At 47.9% G+C, this 20713-nt stretch overlaps 1 protein-coding gene across 7 annotated transcripts in view; it reads right to left on the bottom strand.

Annotated features, from left to right (window-relative positions):
* Window positions 1-3295: 3295 nt before the first annotated feature.
* Window positions 3296-20713, bottom strand: part of ACCS (1-aminocyclopropane-1-carboxylate synthase homolog (inactive)) — a 71044-nt gene continuing 53626 nt past the window's right edge. For all 7 annotated transcript variants that reach the window (XM_073604136.1, XM_073604135.1, XM_073604137.1 and 4 more), the window contains 5 exons: window positions 18855-18900; window positions 15809-15950; window positions 14532-14674; window positions 10916-11069; window positions 3296-7793 (listed from right to left, as the gene is read on the bottom strand). In XM_073604136.1, the coding sequence (XP_073460237.1) occupies window positions 7513-7793; window positions 10916-11069; window positions 14532-14674; window positions 15809-15950; window positions 18855-18900 (766 nt within the window). In that variant the 3' untranslated portion in view covers window positions 3296-7512. The remainder of the gene's footprint in view (window positions 7794-10915; window positions 11070-14531; window positions 14675-15808; window positions 15951-18854; window positions 18901-20713) is intronic.

Below are 20713 nucleotides of genomic sequence, written 5' to 3'. Positions count from 1 at the left end.
ACTGACTAGCAGCATGAGGAAAAATAATCAATGTTGATTGAATGAGTGAAGTTCCATTTGAACTAATTTCCTGCCCTCCCACCGTCAAATGATGGAGGGGCGGTGCCACTTTCGTTCTGGGCGGATGTCATATGACGTCGGCCCATTCAAACAAGGCACGCGCGCGATTGGTACCATGCCCAAATACCAGCACAGGAACTTCAAATCCCCCAACTACCAGCACTGGCGTGTCACGTCCCCCAGGAGCCAGGGCCGCTACATATCTCCCAGATGGTCTTGCCCTGATTATCAGTGCCAGTGTCCCTTTAACACAAGTCGGTTATCGGCTCTCTTCTGTTCTCCCCATGCTGTCAGCGTGAGGAAAGAAAAGCCTATAATTGGCTTTTGTTTACTACTGTAATCAGCTGGCATTGGACACAGCTGATCACGTGGTAAAGGGGTGCTGTGATTGGCCCTTTACCCCGATCTGTGATCAACTGAGTCCGAAGGACTTAGCGATCACAGAGCATGCCACCCGCGTGATCACGGGAGGATGTCCATGTACGCCCTCCCAGCAAATTAAGCCTGCGCTGTAGCCGTCTTTCGACTGCAGCACGGGCGGGAAGAGGTTAAAGTTGTCCCACAATATCTAAGAAAGCCTCTAACATCTTGGTTATCTTAGTTACCTTAGCTGACTTAAACCAAAGGAATGTCATTCCAAACTGACCACATAAGTCCTTTATACTACAGTTATAATGTATCATGCATGCGTCTATGATCCCCTGTGTGCCGAGCCATATGAAAAGCAGGCGGGACTCCGTGGTGAAGCAGCATCTTTAGTTAAGTATTCTTGTTATATTTTCTAATATTATTACATTTATTGTCTCTGTCATTACTTGTGACATGTTATAATGTATACGGTATTTGTGTGCTCTCTCTTTGCACATACAACCCAAAAAATGTAAACCATCTCGTAGCCCTGATAAAATAATTTTATATATATAGTTTTTTTTAATATCGAAATATTGAAAAGGAAATTTATCTTTTGCGATAAAATAGTATTAAACACTCAAAAACACGCTTTTTTTTTTTTTTTTTTCTGAAACACCATGATATCTAGGAAGGGTTGCTCCGAAATTTACCTGCCAGGTATAGTTGCCTTGGCCAAGTGTTAGGGATCAATTGATTACACCCTAAATCTGGAATTGCTGCACTTCTCTTCTGTCGCTGGGTGGCATTTCTATTTGTGGCATTGTACTCCCGACGAGGAAACGAAACGTGCGGCGAGTTCACATCCTGCCCTCAATCTTTCGATTTCCATAAGGAACACTCATCATGTACCTGCTGTATGGTTCCAAACACCATTATGTATTTATCTCTATGAATTAAGCTTTATTTGTCATTTATCATGTGTCAGCCTAACCACTTCCGGACCACCGATATCCGTCCTCAATTTGAGGATGGATATCGTTGTTATGGCAGCAACTAGCTGCCATAACCCCAGTATCCTCGTGTACGGCCGGCGGTCCGCTACAAGATAAAAGTGGTCTCTGCGGCGGATTCGCCGCAAGATCACTTTTATCGGCGGTGGGAGAGGCCCCCCTCCCGTCGTGCTCCTGTCCCCTCCGCCACTTACCGGGGCCATTGGCAGCGGTGGAGGCGATCGGATCCTTTCTGTGGCTGTGCATGGAGACGAGCGAGGAGAAGATGGCACCCACCCGTCTCCATGACATTGCAGGGCGGAAGCGACGTCAAAACGTCACTTCCACCCATAGCTCTTAGAGCCCTTTCACACCGGGCCGCCCATAGCGTCGGTGGTAAAGCGTTTTACCGTTGGATTAGCGGCGCATTTCGGTCGCTAGCGGGGAGCTTTTAACCCCCGCTAGCGGCCGAGAAAGGGTTAAAACCGCCCGCAATAGCGGCGTTTTGCCGGCGGTATCCAAGCGCTGCCCCATTGATTTCAATGGGGAGCAGCGGTGGAGGAGCGGTAAACACACCGCTCCTTCACCACTCCAAAGAAGCTGCTGGCAGGACTTTATTTCCTGTCCTGCCAGCGCAGCGCTCCTCGGGCTTTCACACTGGAGACAATGCTGCAGCTGTTTGAGGGCGGATTGCCGGCGCTATTTTTAACGCTATAGCGCCTGCAAAACGCCCTCGGTGTGAAAGGGGTCTTAAAGGGCCATTTTTAAAAAAATAATTTATTTAAATTACAATTTTTTTTTTTTTTTTATTGCATTTTAGTGTAAATATGAGATCTGAGGTCTTTTTGACCCCAGATCTCATATTTAAGAGGACCTGTCATGCTTTATTTCTATTACAATGGATGTTTACAATAAATAAATCTTATTTATTTTACCTTTTGTTTAAAATAAAAAGGTAAAATAAATAAGAATAAAAGAACATTTAAATGCGCCCGGCGCGCCGAGCTCGCGTGCAGAAGTGAACGCATACATGAGTAACGCCCGCATATGAAAACGATGTTCAAACCACACATGTGAGGTATCGCCGCGATCGGTAGAGCGAGAGCAATAATTCTAGCCCTAGACCTCCTCTGTAACTCAAAACATTCAACCTGTATAATTTTTTTTAAACGTCGCCTATGGAGATTTTTAAGGGTAAAAGTTTGTCGCCATTCCACGAGCGGGCGCAATTTTTAAGCGTAACATGTTGGGTATCAATTTACTCGGCGGAACATTATCTTTCACAACATAAAAAAAATTGGTTAACTTTTTGTTGTCTTATTTTTTTTTAATTCAAAAAAGTGTATTCTTTGCAAAAAAAAAGTGCGCTTGTACGACCGCTGCGCAAATACGGTGTGACAAAAAGTATTGCAACGACCGCCATTTTATTCTCTAGGGTGTTCGAAAAAAATGTATAATGTTTGGGGGTTCTAAGTAATTTTCTAGCAAAAAAACTTGTAAACAACACATCTAAAAAAGAGGCCTGGTCCTTATGTGGTTAAAATGGCCTTTTTTGGGATCTGTTCTTATACTGATTGTATTTTGTACCTTGAGATAATGAAATGTTTCAGCTCATAAAATAAATATTTTTACTTACTTTACTCTTATGCGATTTTACATTGTTGCTTTTTTTATTTCAGGTACTTATATAGCGCCGTCAATTTACACAGCGCTTTACATATACATTGTACATTCACATCAGTCCCTACCCTCAAGGAGCTTACAACCTAAGGTTCCTAAGCTTTTTCATTTGTGACACGCCTCATTCAAAGTCCCATAACCAATTTTCCTCTCTGCATTACATACACAAGACTATAAGTTAATTCAACAGCATCTAGAAATAACTTAGAAAAATGAAAGTTTTATTATCACTTTAATGTTTTATAAACCTTGCTTCCAAAGTGTAATTTCGGTGGCCGCCACCGGGGGCAGCCATCCTTGCTCATTACATATACAAGGTCCTTTTTCTGGGTAAGTGCTGAACTGGTGATTGTGTTTCACTGCAAATCTACTGGTCAGACCCAACCGGACGGAATAAACCTCTTTTTAAGGCTAAATAAACCAATTTTCACAGTCATAAAGCAGGGATGCGAATGACATTCTCTGATACACAAATGACCACTAGAGTACGAGTATATGGAGTGCAGGAGCATATGGAATGCAAATAACATAAATAAGGAAGATAAAGATAAGAAAGTGATGTTACCCCCCCCCCCCGGGGTCACACTGGTGCGACTTGTGATCGTTTCAAATCGCATGACAAGTCGCACCCTAATGGACGCTGTCAAATCGGTGCAACTCCGACTCCACGAGAGTCGCACCCATTTTGAAAGTAGTTCCTGCACTACTTCTTGCAAGTTCAGGTGCGACTTGCGTTGACATCTATGCATGAAAAGTAAGATACTGCGGCTCACAGGGGAGTCACACAGACCATAATCCACAAAGCGTGCTGCAAGCGATGGGGGTGCACGCCCTGCCACTGCTAGCAGAGATCAAATAGGAACAAAAAAAGATGAATGGCTGCACACCCAAACAGCGCAATGTCGTCTTTATTGGTATACAAAAATATTGTAAGAACAACCAAGCACGGACAGGCAGGGGATGATGAGGTTGACGCGTTTCAAAACCCTGACAAAGCACGAGCTTCGAGTGAAACGCGTCAACCTCCTCATTTTTGATACCAATAAAGCCGACATTGCTCTGTGTGGGTGTGCAGCCATTCGTCTTTTTTGAAGTTGCACAGATGTTTATCCTAGTCGCACCCGAAGTCGCCCTGACATGCAACTTTGAAATTGTGCGACTTCAAGTGAAGTCGCACGATTTCAAAGTCGGATTGGGTGTGACTGAAGCCCTTTAAAAACGGGTAGGCAAAATTAACTCAAAATGAGCACTTGCTGGAATAATCTCTGTTTATAAACTTTGCAAAAAGTGTAGCAAGAAATGGGAAATGCCTCATTACATCCACCACCCGCTACAATGTTCACCGTTCCCTTATTGCTGAAGTCTCATTGTAGTGCGTTTAAAAGACCCTTTCATGTCAAAATGTTGCTTTATTATGCAAGGCTCTATGGTCGGCCAGCATAGGCTAGGTTCACACAGGTGGCAATCTCTACTACCCCCTATGAAAAGTGATATGTGATAGATCGCTTTACAGAGGGTGGTAGAGCAGTGGCTTCTAGGTGGTTTTTTTTTTTTTTTGCCATCTGTGTGATTTCCCTTCACTTCCTGTCCCATAGCCAAAACAGGAAGTGGGAGGAAATCCTGTAAATTAGGGGAATTCCTTAGGGTCCCCCAGCTTACTAGAGCTAGTGTCCCCATTGGAAGATTTCCCCTCTATTACTTTTCTGGGGGACAACCCAAAATTTGGGGGTTTTCTTTTACTTTCACTGATAATGTTAAAAAATACAAATGGAGATGCCGATTCTACTTAATGGGGGCACAGACAGCAATAAAAACGGACAGGGGTTCTAATCCCTCTCCACTCTATACAAAACAAAACAAAGCTTTGGATTTAGTTATACTTTAAAGTAGGGTTGCACCGATACGGTTTTTATTTTTTATCAGCCAATACAAGTACCGATACTTTCGGGCAAGTACTCGCTGATACTGAGTACCGATACTTTGCAGTGCAATTTGCATCAATACACAAAACGAATGAGCTCAAATCTCACTGCAGAGTCGCATGCGATTTGAACAGGAAGATGGTGCAATTCGGATCGCATGCGCTTTCCCCCACCGCTCCTGTGTGAACCCAGAGTAGAAGGGAAGCGCCATCTAGTGGGCAGTTTATTAAAAAGGTTATAACTCACATTAACCACTTCAGCCCCGAAAGGGTATACCCCCTGATTGACCAGGCCATTTTTTTGCGATACGGCTCTGCGTCGCCTTAACTGACAATTGCGCAGTCGTGCGACGTTGTACCCAAACAATATTGATGTCCTTTTTTTCCCCACAAATGGAACTTTCTTTTGGTGGTATTTGATCACCTCTGCGTTTTTAATTTTTTGCGCTATAAACAAAAAAAGAGCGACAATTTTGAAAAAAAAAAAAATATATTTTTTACTTTTTGCTATAATAAATATCCCATAAAAAAAAAAAATCTTCACCAGTTTAGGCCAATACGTATTCTTCTAATTCTTTCTAACTGTGGGGGGAGGGGACTGACAGGGAGTAGAGAGAGATCGCTGTTCCTGATCACTAGGAACAGCAGATCTCTCTCTACTTCCCTTTCAGAACAGGGATCTGTCTGTTCACATTGACAGATCCCCGTTCTGTCTCTCTCAGGAGCGATCGCGGGTCCCCGGTGGACATCGCAGCCGCCGGCCACACGCTTCAAAAACAGGGTCGCACCCCCTATAGCCCTTAAAGCGGCCACCGTACAGCTACACCGATTCGCGCAGGGGAGCCAACCTGCCGCCGTGGTGTTAAAGTACATATATGCTTAAACCCAACTCTGCACAGTGTCCCCGTCCCGCCGATGATAGAAAACCACGGCCGTTGGAGGAGATGTAAACGCAGTCTGCCCTATACCCACAGGGTTGGGTTTGAGCATACAGTGGAACCTCGGATTACGAGCATAATCCGTTCCAGAACTATGCTCGTAATCCAAAGTACTCGCATATCAAAGCGAGTTTCCCCATTGAAGTCAATGGAAACGAAAATAATTTGTTCCGCATTGACTTCAATGGCATGCAATACCGCATGCAGCCAGAGGCGGGGAGGGGGCGCCGGAGAGCCTCGGAAACAGCCGGAAAGGCCCGAGGACAGTTCAGCTGACCTCGGCAAACCTCGGAAAGGTTTGGGAATGTAGTATTTCCGAGTCTTTCCAAGCATTTCCGAAAGGCTCCGATTGGCTACAATCGGCGCCCCCCCCCCCCACCTCAGGCCAAACGCGGTACTGCACACTGCTTTGGCCTGAATCATGCTCGTTTTGCGAGACAACACTCGCAAACTGAGTTAGGATTTTTCAAAATACAGACGCTCGTTAACCGCAATCCGAGGTTCCACTGTATATGTACTTTAACACCACGGCGGCAGATTGGCTCCCCTGTGCGAATCGCTGTAGCTGAATGATGGACGCTTTATGGGCTATAGGGGGCCAACCCTGGAGTCGATACGCGTGGCCGGCGGCCGCGATGTGCTTCTATCATTGGCGGGACGGGGGCACCATGCAGAGTTAGATTGGAGCAGATATGTACTGTAATGTAAGTTATATAAAATGCCCACTAGATGGCACTTCCCTTCTATACTGGGTTCACACAGGAGTGGTGGGGGGAAAGCGCATGCGATCCGTAGAGGAATCGTACCACATTCCGGTTTAAATCATATGCGATTCTTTGCAGTGCGATTTGCACCCATTCATTTCGCATTGACACAACTCGTACCGCAAAGTATCGGTTTCGGTACCGGGAGCATTTTCACGAGTACTTGTGAAAATACTGGGTATCAGCACCAATACCAATGCATCTCTACTTTAAAGTGTATGTAAAGCCAAAACTTATTTTTTATTGTTAAATATTGTAGGGAAGGGTTACACCCCTATTGGGTAACTCTTTTGCTTCCTGGATCCCGCTGGGGAGATTTCCCTTCACTTCCTGTCCTAGAGACGTGATGGGATATGAGAGGAAATCTCTCCGAAAGGAATGGAAGTCCCATCTTAGAGAGTTGTCTCCACTGGAGAGTTTTCCCTCACCTCTTGCTTTGGTGACAACTCAACATTTTTGGATTTTCCCCTCACTCTTTATCTCACCAGGAAAAATAAAGGGCAAATCTCCCCAACAGGTGCCCAGAGAGCAATAGAAGACCTGATTTATCGGCTTTAACCCTTCTCCACTCAAAATCCAAACTCTAATCCCAAAAAATATCCTTTACATGGACTTTAATAAAGAAGGAACATCTAAGCGCGGCCTTCTACATATTCTATTCTGGCCCCATAGGGCGTTCTAAATCCCTGTAGCTTTTGGCTGTATGTCATTCATAATAGTGGGACCAGCCCACCAGTCTATATGTACAATATAGTGCCAGGACCGCACTGTACAGTGACCGAGATATTGCCCCCCCCCTGCGGTTCCGTTCACTTCTTCCCCATGTAGTTGCTGTAGACCTGGAAGACCTCCGGGTTATGCTTGGCAAAGCTTTCCGCCGTGTTCTGCTGCAGCCAATCCGAGGAGCGCATCTGGTGCTGGAGCTGGACTATGAGGTCGCTCAGGTTGGAGCCGGAGGGTTCGCGGTGGCTGGAGACGTAGATGACCTCGTCGGTGCTGTCTGCCTTACCGTCTTCTTCTGCCTGGTTCCTCTGCTGCAGCTGAAGCTCTTTCTCCCTCAGCTCCAGGACCTTCCGGATCCGCTGCATTCCTGATGGTGGGAAAAAAAAGACACCAATGCAATCTGAAGGGTGATGTGACTGAAGAGAAAACAATTATACTTTGTTATTTAACATAGCGGCCCTTAGTACAAGCCAACATGTTCTAAAAAGGATGTGTACTGCAATCAGGCAAAGTATTAGAACACACAGATCTGCATGGATTTTTTTTCTTGCCTACTTACATACTGAAAGGGCCATTATCTTTATCTTTTAGTGGAAGAATCAAGACATCCCTTAAAAAAAAAAAGGGATGCAAAAGTAATTTTTTTTCTCTTTTTGAAGAGCACTCTGGCTCCTTGGGGGGGGGGGAGCACTCTGGCTCCTGGAGGGGAGGCACTGTGGTTCCTTGGGGGAAGAGCACCGTGGTTCCTGGGTGGGGGCGCTGTGGTTCCTTGGGGGAGGGGCGCTGTAGTTCCTGGTGGGAGAGCACTGTGGTTCCTGGGGGGAGAGCACTGTGATTCCTGGGGGGAGAGCATTGTGGTTCCTGGGGGGAGAGCATTGTGGTTCCTTGAGGGGGGGGGGCACTCTGGCTCCTTGGAGGGTGAGCACTGTGGTTCCTGGGGGGGGGGTGGAGAGCACTGTGGTTCCTGGGGGGGTGGAGAGCACTGTGGTTCCTTGGGGGAAAGCACTGTGGTTCCTGGGGGGAGAGCACTGTGGTTTCTGGGGGGAGAGCACTGTGGTTCCTGGGGGGAGAGCACTGTGGTTCCTTGGGGGAGAGCACTGTGGTTCCTTGGGGGGGGGGGCACCGTGGTTCCTTGGGGGGGGGGGGCACTGTGGTTCCTTGGGGGGGGAGCACTGTGGTTCCTTGGGGGGGAGAACTGTGGTTCCTTGAGGGGACAGAACTGTGGTTCCTGGGGGGGGACAGCACTCTGGCTCCTTGGGGGGGGGGGGGAGCATTGTGGTTCCTGGGGGGGGGGAGAGAGCACTCTGGCTCCTTGGGGAGGGGGCACACTGGTTCCTTGGGGGGGCACTCTGACTCCTTGGGGAGGAGAGCACTGTGGTTCCTTGGGGGAGAGCACTGTGGTTCCTGGGGGGAGAGCACTGTGGTTCCTGGGGGGAGAGCACTGTGGTTCCTGGGGGGAGAGCACTGTGGTTCCTGGGGGGAGAGCACTGTGGTTCCTGGGGGGAGAGCACTGTGGTTCCTGGGGGGAGAGCATTGTGGTTCCTGGGGGGAGAGCATTGTGGCTCCTTGGGGGGGCGAGCACTCTGACTCCTTGGGGGGGCGAGCACTCTGGCTCCTTGGGGGGGCGAGCACTCTGGCTCCTTGGGGGGGCGAGCACTCTGGCTCCTTGGGGGGGCGAGCACTCTGGCTCCTTGGGGGGGCGAGCACTCTGGCTCCTTGGGGGCGTGAGCACTGTAGCTCCTTGGGGGTGGGACTTAAACTTGTTTCATGACCAAAGGTCACTGGTGTCTGCATGCCATGGCCGGATTCAGTAGAGTCAGCATATGTGGGTTAACTAAGCAATATTTCCATGATTTCTGGGTGATTTTAACAAACTTTGTTGCAGATTCCTACCTTTTTGTTATTCTGTGTGTTTCTCCATACCCTTGTGGGAAAATGAGTCTAATGGGAGTGGTTTCATAATTATCAATCAGCTGTTCTCCTGCAGGGCTCTAATGAGGAAAGCTGCTGGGCCTGCATCCCTTTAGACGTGATTTCCAATTGGGAGTATCTCACCAAAAATGACATTTTTGTTGCAGGGGATGCCTGAAATCTGACTTAGCGCAGACTTCTTGGGAAATCAGTGAGCCAATCACACAAGCAGGAAATTATGTTTCTGGGGGTGGGACGTTCTGTCCACATTCTGTGGACAGAACACCCCCAGGTGGCCATATTGCATTTTCAGAAAATTACACAGCTGCAGATTGAAAAGGAAAGGTAATTTTTAATAACATTTAATTACAAATTGACTTGTGTCGCAATTATATATGCATTATTATTTTTTTTTGTTTATTGGCTATTTTTTCCCCCATGAAAGTGGAGTTACCCTTTAATAATTTACACGCAAGGACGTATAAGGCTTTCTTTTGGTACACAGACTACCAAAAGAAAGCCTAACCTGCTTTTTATTGTAGGTTGACAAATGCACCAATGGAAAACTATCTTTTTAGCCCCCCATTTAATTACTTACCGGTGGTGGCCACTCATATCCCAATCCTTGCGGCTGGCCCCTAATCTCCATTCAGGGCGCCGGATGGGTGGATTTCAATTGGAGTTTTTTTTTTTTTTTTAAGCACATGATTAGAGCCCGAGGCTCTAATTGGCTTCTAAAAGGGTGGGCTTGAGGTGCACAGTGACATTAGTGAATTAATATTTTCTGTCTTCCTCCTTCTCCTCCCGGCAAATCAGGAAGCGGGTCCTGAGACCCGATTGGCCAGAAGTCCTAAGACCCGACTGGCCGGGAGTCCTAAGACCCGACTGGCCGGGAGTCCTAAGACCCGACTGGCCGGGAGTCCTAAGACCCGACTGGCCGGGAGTCCTAAGACCCGACTGGCCGGGAGACCTAAGACCCGATTGGCCGGGAGTCCTAAGACCCGATTGGCCGGGAGGAGAAGCGACCGCTGGGACTCAGGAGGAGAGTCGGGGGGGGGGGAGCTGCCGAAGCCACAACCTAAATGGGGTAAGTGCGGGGCTGGCGGGCAGACAGGCAAGCGGGCGATCGATCGAGCGTGCCTGTTGGGAGGAGTTCTGCAAATATCACAATGTAAATTTACAGCCATGTGTATATTGCTGGTGCTATATAAATGCTTGCAGTAATAACACCTTGATGAGTAAGTGTCAGTCTGGAGGAGTGGGCTTTTCTAGGCAGGCTGCGTTTGCATGCATACTGCTCTAGGTAACACCTACCTGTGGTGCTGAGCCTTCATTACATGAAAGAACCAAATCCAATGAATAAAAGGGGCGTGGCCAGGGACAGTCACGGTCAAGAAAATCGCCAGCCCGCCCAGGAAACGAGGCAGGCGCTGACTTCTCATGCACACAGTTGGAAGCTCACAGTGTGCAGTGAAATCAGAGTAAGTCATCTCAGTCCAGGAGAGGAGCCGGGACAACTGTGCAGGACTGAAGGAAAGGATGGAGTTTGGGTGTAATGACCGTCCTCATAGCACTCACCTAGCTGCAGTCGGTGGGTCTTGTCTGAGAATATGACTCGAAACCAACCCGGCTCACAACATTCAAAGGCTTTCCCGCAGGACAGGAGAACTTTGTTATCCAGAAAATGTTGCCACAAAATGACTTCCTCCTCGAAGGTCGGAGCCCTCAGATACTGCAAGATGAAAGGAGAAAGACGAGGTCAGTGCTAGAGATGCTTAGAACACTTTAATCATATGAAGCCAAAGAGACTGTAGGATCCTCGATTTACTCCACAAACCCGTCAAATATCCACTTTCCAATTGGCCCATTGCAGCTTTATTGCTATATGGGGTCGTTCTGCGCAGAATCATGTATATATACACGTGATCCTGCTCTTCCAGGTAGGGGGCGCAGGCGCGCTGCTTCTGCTGTGATTAGTCGCAGCAGAAGCCAATCAGCGGGTGCCGGCCAATGGATGACTGCCGGCACCCGCTGATCAGCGAGGTGACAGACTAGACAAAGCTCCGTAAACAGTGGCGGCTGGTGTTTTTATTGTGGGGGGGGGGGGGGGGCGGGGCGGCAAACAAACCCCCGCCCTGAGCGGCACCCACCTCGCGTCGTTTCCCGGTTGGTCTGGCGGGTGGTGGGTGGCAAGCAGCGTGGTGCAGCGGCTCCGTGTCCTCTCCTCCATGGCGGCTTCCAGCTCCTCCCCTCCTCCTCTTAGGCATCCAATAGGATCACCTGTCCTTTCAGCCAACTGGGTGACCGGTGTCAATGCCAGCTTCCTGATTGGCTGGGAGGAGGATCAGTGTTACAACAGCGAATATTTATTCGCTGTTGTAACACACCAGGGTGGGATCGGAGCACACTCTCTATGACCCAAGCCCACACTATATTGAAGCCTATTAGAGCCTCTGGCTCTAATCAGGTGCTTAAAAAAAAAACAGCCCCTCCGCATTGGAATCCATGCGCCACTGTCCTGAAAGGGGCCGAATGCATGATTGGGGGGGGGGGGGGGGGGGGTGGTGATGGACAGGGGGGCGGCGCCTGTGCTCCCTTAATGGACGGGCCGCCCCTGTCTGTAAACACATCCCTTAGTAAAAGCACCACATAATATACAAAAACACTGGCTAGGCACACATTTAACCTTTTGATCACCGTACATTTTTAACCTCTTCCCAGCCAGTGTCATTAGTACAGTGACAGTGCATATTTTTAGCACTGATCACTGTAATAAATGTCAGTGGTTCCCTCAAAGTGTCAAAAGTGTTAGTTATTGTCAGATTGCCCGCCATACTATCACAGTCGCTGATTGCCGCCATTACTAGTATCAAAAAAAAAAAAAAAAATTCCAGTATATATTCCATAATTTGTAGACGCTTTAACCATTGTGCAAAGCAATCAATATACACTTATTGGGATTTTTTAACCAAAAAATATGTAGCAGAATACATATTGGCCTAAATTTATGAAGAAATTGGATTTTTTTAATATTTTTTTTATTGCAGAGAGTAAAAAAATATTGTTTCTTTTTCTAAATTGTCGGCCGTTTTTTGTTTATAGCGCAAAAAATAACAATACGCAAAGATGATCAAACAACACCAAAAGTAAGCTCTATTTGTAAAGGGGAAAATTATATAAAAAATTGTCAGTTAAAGTAACGCAGTGCTGTATCGCAAAATATGGCCTAGTCAGGAAGGGGGGTAAATCTTGCAGAGGGCAAGTAGATATTTAAAGTGTAGCAATGGATAAAATAAAAAATGACATATATGATGCAATCTGTCACCAGCAGTAACACAGCAGGCTTTATTTTTCTGAGACCCCCCCCCCCCCCATAACATAGTTGATCCTGCCAGTAGATCTGCAATTCTTTTACTTCCTTCACCAGGCCAAGCTGTCCAAAAAAAAAAAAAAAAAGTGACAGTTATAGTGGTTAGGACAGAACATATAGTCCTGCTGGGGGTGCTTACAATAGTCAGGTTCTATTCATATGGTTTAAAGATTTTTTTTTCCCCCCAAAACAACATTGCTGCGACTGCTTAGAAAAAAAAAAAAAATGGTATAGCCATTTGTCTGGTGAATCTGCATATACAGTTTTACTGCTACAGGGCGGCCGCTGTGTGCAGGATCACATGTATATTATAGTTATATACACACACGTGATCCTGCACTTCCAGGTAGGGGGCGCGAATGCACGCTCCCACTGGAGTCCGCCAGCCAATCATCATCCACAGTGACAGAATGACGACCTGCCTATGTAAACAAGGCAGATCGCCATTCTGTCAGTAGGGAAGGCATGGATCCTGTGTCTCTGCAAAGCATTGACATGGATCCATGGCTTCCCCTAGTAAAAGCCCCTCCCCCACCGTACACTAAAATACTGGTCAGGCACACAGTCAGTGGCGGCTGGTATTTTTTCTGTTTGGGGGGGGGGGGGGCAGCAAACAACCGATCTGCCCCCCCCCCCCGGCCAACTCAAACCCCCCCATCCTCCCTGCTGACTGCCGGTCGCTTCACCGGCACTTACCCCACCTAGGTGGCAGGGGATCGGGCATCCGAGGAGCAGCAGCTGGGATCAGGCATCTGAAGAGCGGCAGGGATCGGGGCACCAAGAAGCAGCGGGGTTTGGGCATCCAGGCATCGGGCTAGGGGCTCTTCTCCTCCTCGCTTACGCCGTGCGTCTCCTCCCCTCCTCCTAGGCATCCAATAGGATCGCCTGTCCTTTCAGCCAATCGGGTGACGAGTATCACAGCCGCTTCCCGATTGGCCAGGAGGAGGATCAGTGTTGCAACAGTGAATACTCATTCTCTGTTGCAACACAACTGGGTGGGCTGCAGGCGCAATGCTCTGCATCCCGAGCCCACCCTATTTTTAAGCCTATTAGAGCCTCTGGCTCTAATCAGGTGCTTCAAAAAAAAAAAAAAAAAACAAAAACAAAAAACCCTGCCACAGTAATTCATGCGCCCAGTGCCCTAAAAGGGGCCGGGCACATGGATAGGGGGGGCAGCGCCCATTCACCCACAATGGATGGGCCGCCCCTGCAGACAGTTAACTCTTTGATCACCCCTGATGTTAACCCCTTCCCAGCCAGTGTCAGTACAGTGACAGTGAATATTTGTAGCACTGATCACTGTATTTGTGTCACTGGTCCCCAAATAGTGTCAAAAGTGTCAGTTAGTGTCCAATTTGTCTGCCGCAATATTGCAGTCCCGATATAAGTTGCTGATCGCCGACATTACTAGTAAAAAAAAAAAAAAAAAAATATCCCATAGTTTGTAGACGCTAAACTAATCAATTTACGCTTATTGGGATTTTTTTTAACCAAAGACATGTAGAAGAATACATACTGGCCTAAACTGATGAAGAAATTAGATTTTTAAAAAATTTTTTATTGGATATGTTTTTTAGAATTGTCGTCCTTTTTTTTTTTGTTTGTTTATAGCGCAGAAGTGATCAAATACCACCAAAAGAAAGCTCTATTTGTGGGGAAAAAAAGAAATACATTTTATTTGGGTACAGTGTCGCACGACCGCGCAATTGTCAGGTAAATTAACGCAGTTCGTATCGTAGAAAAATGGCCTGGTCAGGTAGGGGGGTGGTAAATCTAAGTGGTAAAACGAGAACACATACGGCAGATACACCATTCAACTCTCACCTTCCGAAAGTCAATCCAGATGAAAAATCCGGCTCCTCGGTTTAGGAAGGGAACATGAAGAGCTCGGAGTTCGTCCGCCACAAAGTCCTGGGCAGCCCGCAGGCGAGTGTGGTTCACCCGCAAGTAAGTCTGGTTAATCCAGTCTGTTATAGAACAAGCAGGGAAATAGAAGTATATAAAGATATTGTTAGAATAGAACTATGAGGCATAGTATGATATACAAAGCTGGTTTATAGCACAGATAAAGCCTAAGGGACCTTTCACACTTGTGCGACTTGTCTGAGCCCTTCGTTCCCTCGGCGGGGACGCGCTGTCTCTCTGTCCCGGGTTCAAGGCTCTTGATTGGATAGATTGATAGCAGCGCAGCCATTGGCTCCCGCTGCTGTCAATCAAATCCAATGATGTGGGCGCCGGGGGGGGGGGGGGGTGCCCAAGTCCGGCATTCTGTGTCTATAGACGCAAATGCTGGACTCGGGAGCGCGCCCGCAAAGTAACCCCCCCCCCAGGGAGGGCGCTTCACAAAGGGGGTTATCTGATGCAGGAAGGAGCCACAAGAGCCGCCGGGGGACCCCAGAAGACGAGGATCGAGGCCACTCTGTGCAAAATTAACTGCACAGTGTAAGTATGATATGTTTGTTATTTAAAACAAAAAAAAAATCGAAGGTTTAAGGGTGTCGCTTTAAGGGTAGATATAGGAACGCTGTCTTGCAAGATGAACAGAATTCAAGCCTCTGGGGTGTGCAGTACCGCATTTGGCCAGACGTGCGGGGGCGCCGGTGACGCTCGGAAACACTCCGTTTCCTGAGTGGTCTCCGAGAGTCTCCGGCGCCCCCGCACGTCTGGCCAAATGCGGTACTGCATAGACAAGCAGTGGCTGTGGAACGGATTATCTGAGTTTCCATTATTTCCTATGGGGAAACTCGCTTTGATATACGAGTGCTTTGGATTACACGCATTCTTCTAGATCTAATTATGCTCGTAATCCAAGGTATTACTGTATTTCACTTCACTTCCTGTTTAGGTGACAAAATGCATGACATGCCATCCATGGGGCATAAGGCTCAAATGATAACACATCTGGATAATAATACTTTTAAAAAAAAATTAAAAATTGTTATTGACAGCCGAGTCCAATGAGATTTGAAAGTTACAGTCACATGACAAAAATACAGATCCTTGTGCTAACGTTTCTATGTATTGAACCAATAGACAGCAATTAAAACCTGACGGGGTTCTACTTTAGGATAGCACTACCCCCAATCGACATCCCATCTCACCGCGGTCACGAAGCAGCTGAGCCATCTTGTACTGAATAGGTCCACAGACCCCATGAAAGTAGCAGAGAGAGGCCACTCCATTGCAGACATCTTGATTCTGGGAGTAGAGGGTGCCGAAACGCACCCCGGAGACAGCAAAGTCCTGAGGGGAAAAGGAGGATCTGATGAGGCAAGGGGCTTCCTATGTCAATCGAAACAATTTATTACAATGCATATAAGCTTGATGGCAGGGGGAAAAAAAAAGACACACACAAAGCCACCAGTACTTTAATCACTTGCGGATTTCGAGCGTAAGAGATATGTACTAAAAAACTTCAAGTGGTTGTAAACCTCAGACATGAAATATGAACAAAGCATATGTGTGTACTTGCCTCAATCCAGAGCACTAAGTGTTATTTCTCTCTTCTGCCTCATTCCTCTGCTATCTATACGAGTCACATCTGACATGTTTTCCTGACACCCAGAGAAAAAAAGAGGTGACAGAGGAGGGAGCTCCAGCACACAGCCTATAATTTACAGTCTCAGCACTGTACCTGTGTGCAGGGGGTGTGCCGCTCAGACAAACTGTATAAATTCTGCACTTTGAACGGCCGTAGACAGAAGAGAGGGCTACAGATAAACGGGTACAGCTTATGTAGGAGGATTTGCTTCATCTCTGTATATCACCTGAGGCCAGTCACTTCACTGGGTCTATGTAAGGGTTTACAACCACTTTGAGTTTTTAATATGTATTTATATATATATATTTATATGTATACATTTTTATGACGCATTACTTATGTCCGGCTCCCTTAGCTCTGTTGCCACTATGCTCCTCCTTATTTATTACCAGAAATTACTGGCTGTCAAAATGACAGCCGGTAATTGCTTTGTATTAAACAGCAAAAGTGCTTGTCAAACACTCCGATGTAAAATGATACTTGCAGATTGTTGTAGATCGAAACCCATTTGTTTTTGGTTATGGTGTCTCTTTGGGGAGATGTTCTTCCTGTCCTGAGACACAACAGGAAGTTAGAAGAAATCTCTCCAAAAGAGGGAAAATCTTCTCTTAGGCTAGGGGTCTCCAAACTTTCTAAAAGGGGGGCTGGACTGTCAGCATTGGGAGTAGAAAAGGTCCTGACCAGTGGCGTAGCGTGGGTTTTCAGCGCCCGGGGCCAGGCAAGTAATTTCGCCCCCTAACCGTGTTTTTTTTGTTAAATACCCCCACCTTGATCACACCCCCATTTCAACCTCCCCCCCCTTATTCTGATCACACCCCCCACATACCCCCACCCTGATAACACCCCTCAGATAACCCCCTAATCTGATCACATAACACCACCCCCCCTCTAGATCCCTCCACTCTGATCACACCTCCAGATCCCTTCCAGATCCCTCCACTCTGATCACGCCTCCAAATCCCCCCAGATCCCTCCACTCTGATCACACCTCCAGATCCCTTCCAGATCCCTCCACTCTGATCACGCCTCCAGATCCCTCCACTCTGATCACACCTCCAGATCCCTCCACTCTGATCACACCTCCAGATCCCTCCACTCTGATCACACCTCCAGATCCCCCCAGATCCCTCCACTTTGATCACACCTCCAGATCCCTCCACTCTGATCACAACTCCATATCCCCCCAGATCCCTCCACTCTGATCACACCTCCAGATCCCTCCACTCTGATCACACCTCCAGATCCCTCCACTCTGATCACACCTCCAGATCCCCCCAGATGCCTCCACTTTGATCACACCTCCAGATCCCCCCAGATCCCTCCACTCTGATCACAACTCCATATCCCCCCAGATCCCTCCACTCTGATCACACCTCCAGATCCCTCCACTCTGATCACACCTCCAGATCCCTCCACTCTGATCACACCTCCAGATCCCTCCACTCTGATCACACCTCCAGATCCCCCCCAGATCCCTCCACTTTGATCACACCTCCAGATCCCTCCACTCTGATCATTCTTCCAGATCCCCCCCAGATCCCTCCACTCTGATCACACCTCCAGATCCCTCCACTCTGATCACACCTCCAGATCCCTCCACTCTGATAACACCTCCAGATCCCCCCAGATCCCTCCACTCTGATCACACCTCCAGATCCCTCCACTCTGATCACACCTCCAGATCCCCCCAGATCCCTCCACTCTGATCACACCTCCAGATCCCCCCAGATCCCTCCACTCTGATCACATCTCCAGATCCCCCCAGATCCCTCCACTCTGATCACACCTCCAGATCCCTCCACTCTGATCACACCTCCAGATCCCTCCACTCTGATCATGCCTCCAGATCCCCCCAGATCCCTCCACTCTGATCACATCTCCAGATCCCCCCAGATCCCTCCACTCTGATCACACCTCCAGATCCCTCCACTCTGATCATGCCTCCAGATCTCCCCAGATCCCTCCACTCTGATCACACCTCCAGATCCCTCCACTCTGATCATGCCTCCAGATCTCCCCAGATCCCTCCACTCTGATCACACCTCCAGATCCCTCCACTCTGATCATGCCTCCAGATCTCCCCAGATCCCTCCACTCTGATCACACCCCCAGATCCCTCCACTCTGATCACAGCTCCAGATCATTGTATACACCCCCCCCCCTTGTTGGGCGTCATTGGGAGGACTCGTGCCCCATCTTTGGTGTCATTGGGAGGACTTCTGCCCCCTCATTGGTGTCAGTGGGGGGAGGGGGGAATATGCCCCATTGTTGGTATTAGTGGATGACAACCATGTCCCAAGGGTCGGATAAAAGGAAGCAAAGGGCTGCATCTGGACCCCAGTCCGTGGTTTGGAGACCACCGTCCTAGACAGCGGTCACTGGAACAGGGGTCTCCATTGGAAGATTCACCTCCATTTCTGTTCTGATGACAACTAGAAATTTTGGATTTTTTCTCACTTTCAGTCCTGTTGATAATGGTAAACTAGGACAAACCGAGAGAGGAGACACAGACAAGAATAAAAAACTGACACAGCTCTTTTATACTTCATAGGAAACAAAAAAGTTGGCACACACAGAGTTCCTAGGAGCATGCTTACTGCACTTACCTTACTAATCCCCCACATCACATGGGTCCTTTGGGGGTCAGGAAGCCTGTGAATACACAAAACTTGTAAATAAATCAAATATTAGGCAGTGAAAAAAAAAAAAAAATCAATTGAGAAAAAAATAATGTTTTTATACAAATAGCCATTTTTGAAAGTTAATCGACCATTTGAAACTGTGAACTGTACCCAGAAAGTGGTAATCCTCTAAAATAAAACGTCACCTTTGTTGGGAAATCCTACAGTCTGTTATAAACCAAAAGGGATAAAATATTCTAAAAAGAGTAACCAAAGGTTTGAAGGCTATCCACAATTTATTTATTACAGGTACTTATATAGCGCCGTCAATTTACGCAGCGATTTACACACACACATATACATTATATATATATTTCAATCAATGTGCAGACTGAAATATTAACCTTGCGTCTAAAAATGTGTTCTAGAATGTTATACAAGTTCCTTCCGGAATGTTATACAAGTGAAAACTCCTTCTGGAATGGTCTGTAGAGCCCCAATGTGTCTTTTTTTTTTTTCTTTTTTCTTCAGGGTATGGTCGGTAAAGAACTCTTTCATCCTGAAGCCTGGCCAAAAACTGGCATGGGGGTCTAGAAAAAATATGCTGTTTAAATGTCACTGTCAGGAAAGACGTCTGCGTGGTACAGCTGCCGTTCCCAGACACACACCTGTGTGCAGGCGCCAACAAGGAACGAGCAGAACAGCCACAGGCACATCTGCGAACGCGCATGCGTGACCGCGCGCGCGCGCCTGTCACCAGGACTGGCGCCAAACGGCCTATTTAAGTGGAGCTTCAGCGCTGTCTAATTGCTGCTTGGTCTAAAACATTTATGTGAATCCTGATTCCTTCGTTTGACTTCTGATACTGATCCGGCTTGCTCCCGACTACCCCTGTCTGCTTCCCGCTCTGACCCCTGGCTTTACTACGGACTTCGTCTCTGCCTGCTGCTCCTGTTTGCCCTGCATCTGTTGCCAACCCTGCCCGTGACCCGACTACACTCCTGCCTGCCATTTATGCCTGATCTGCATGTCTGTTACCGACCAGGCTCATCTCACCCCGCTTCCAGCTCTTCCAGCCTGCTACAGCTCCTTCAGTGCAGCTCAGCACCTCCAGGTTCCTGCTTCCTGTTGTGCATCCAGTCTGTCATCTGCCAAGTCTGCCAGCCTGTCTGCTGCCTCTCCTGCCAACTACCAGCCAAGTCCGGCTTCCCGCCTGTGAGTTCCTGGCTACTACCTGTACAGACTTCTGGACTGATCCTAGGCACCCTTACCCCGTCGTGCTCCAGTGGATGCTGTCTCATTATCAGTGGCTCTTAAGCTGGAGCTGTACGAGAGGCCTTCCTCTACAGGTCAGGCTCAACCAGGTACGTGACAGTCACAGCATTTGCACAGCCATCGCAAATACTGTCCATAACCACTTGCCGACCGCTGCACGCCGATATACGTCGGCACAATGGCAGCGGTGGGCAAATGGGCTTACCTGTACGTCCCCTTTAATTGGCGGGGCTAGCAGGCACACGCGCGTGCCCACCACGTGATCGTGCCTGCGGGTTTCGCAGACTCGATGTCCGCTGGTGTCCCGCAATCGTGTCACGGAGCTGCAGAGCGGGGAGATGTAAACAAGGGATTTCCCCGTTCTGCCTAGTGACATGACAGAGATCTACTGCTCCCTGTCATCGGGAGCAGCGATCTCTGTCATGTTCTAGTGAGGTAACCCCCCCCCCCCCCACAGTTAGAATCACTCCCTAGGACACACTTAACCCCTTGATCGCCCCCTATCCTTCCCTGCCAGTGCCATTTACACAGTAATCAGTGCATTTTTATAGCACTGATCGCTGTATAAA

The sequence above is a fragment of the Aquarana catesbeiana genome, linkage group LG11 (assembly GCF_042186555.1).
Source record: "Aquarana catesbeiana isolate 2022-GZ linkage group LG11, ASM4218655v1, whole genome shotgun sequence".
Taxonomy (NCBI): domain Eukaryota; kingdom Metazoa; phylum Chordata; class Amphibia; order Anura; family Ranidae; genus Aquarana; species Aquarana catesbeiana.
The sequence above is the reverse complement of the archived record's forward strand: the minus strand, read 5'-3'. Positions and strand labels throughout refer to the sequence as shown.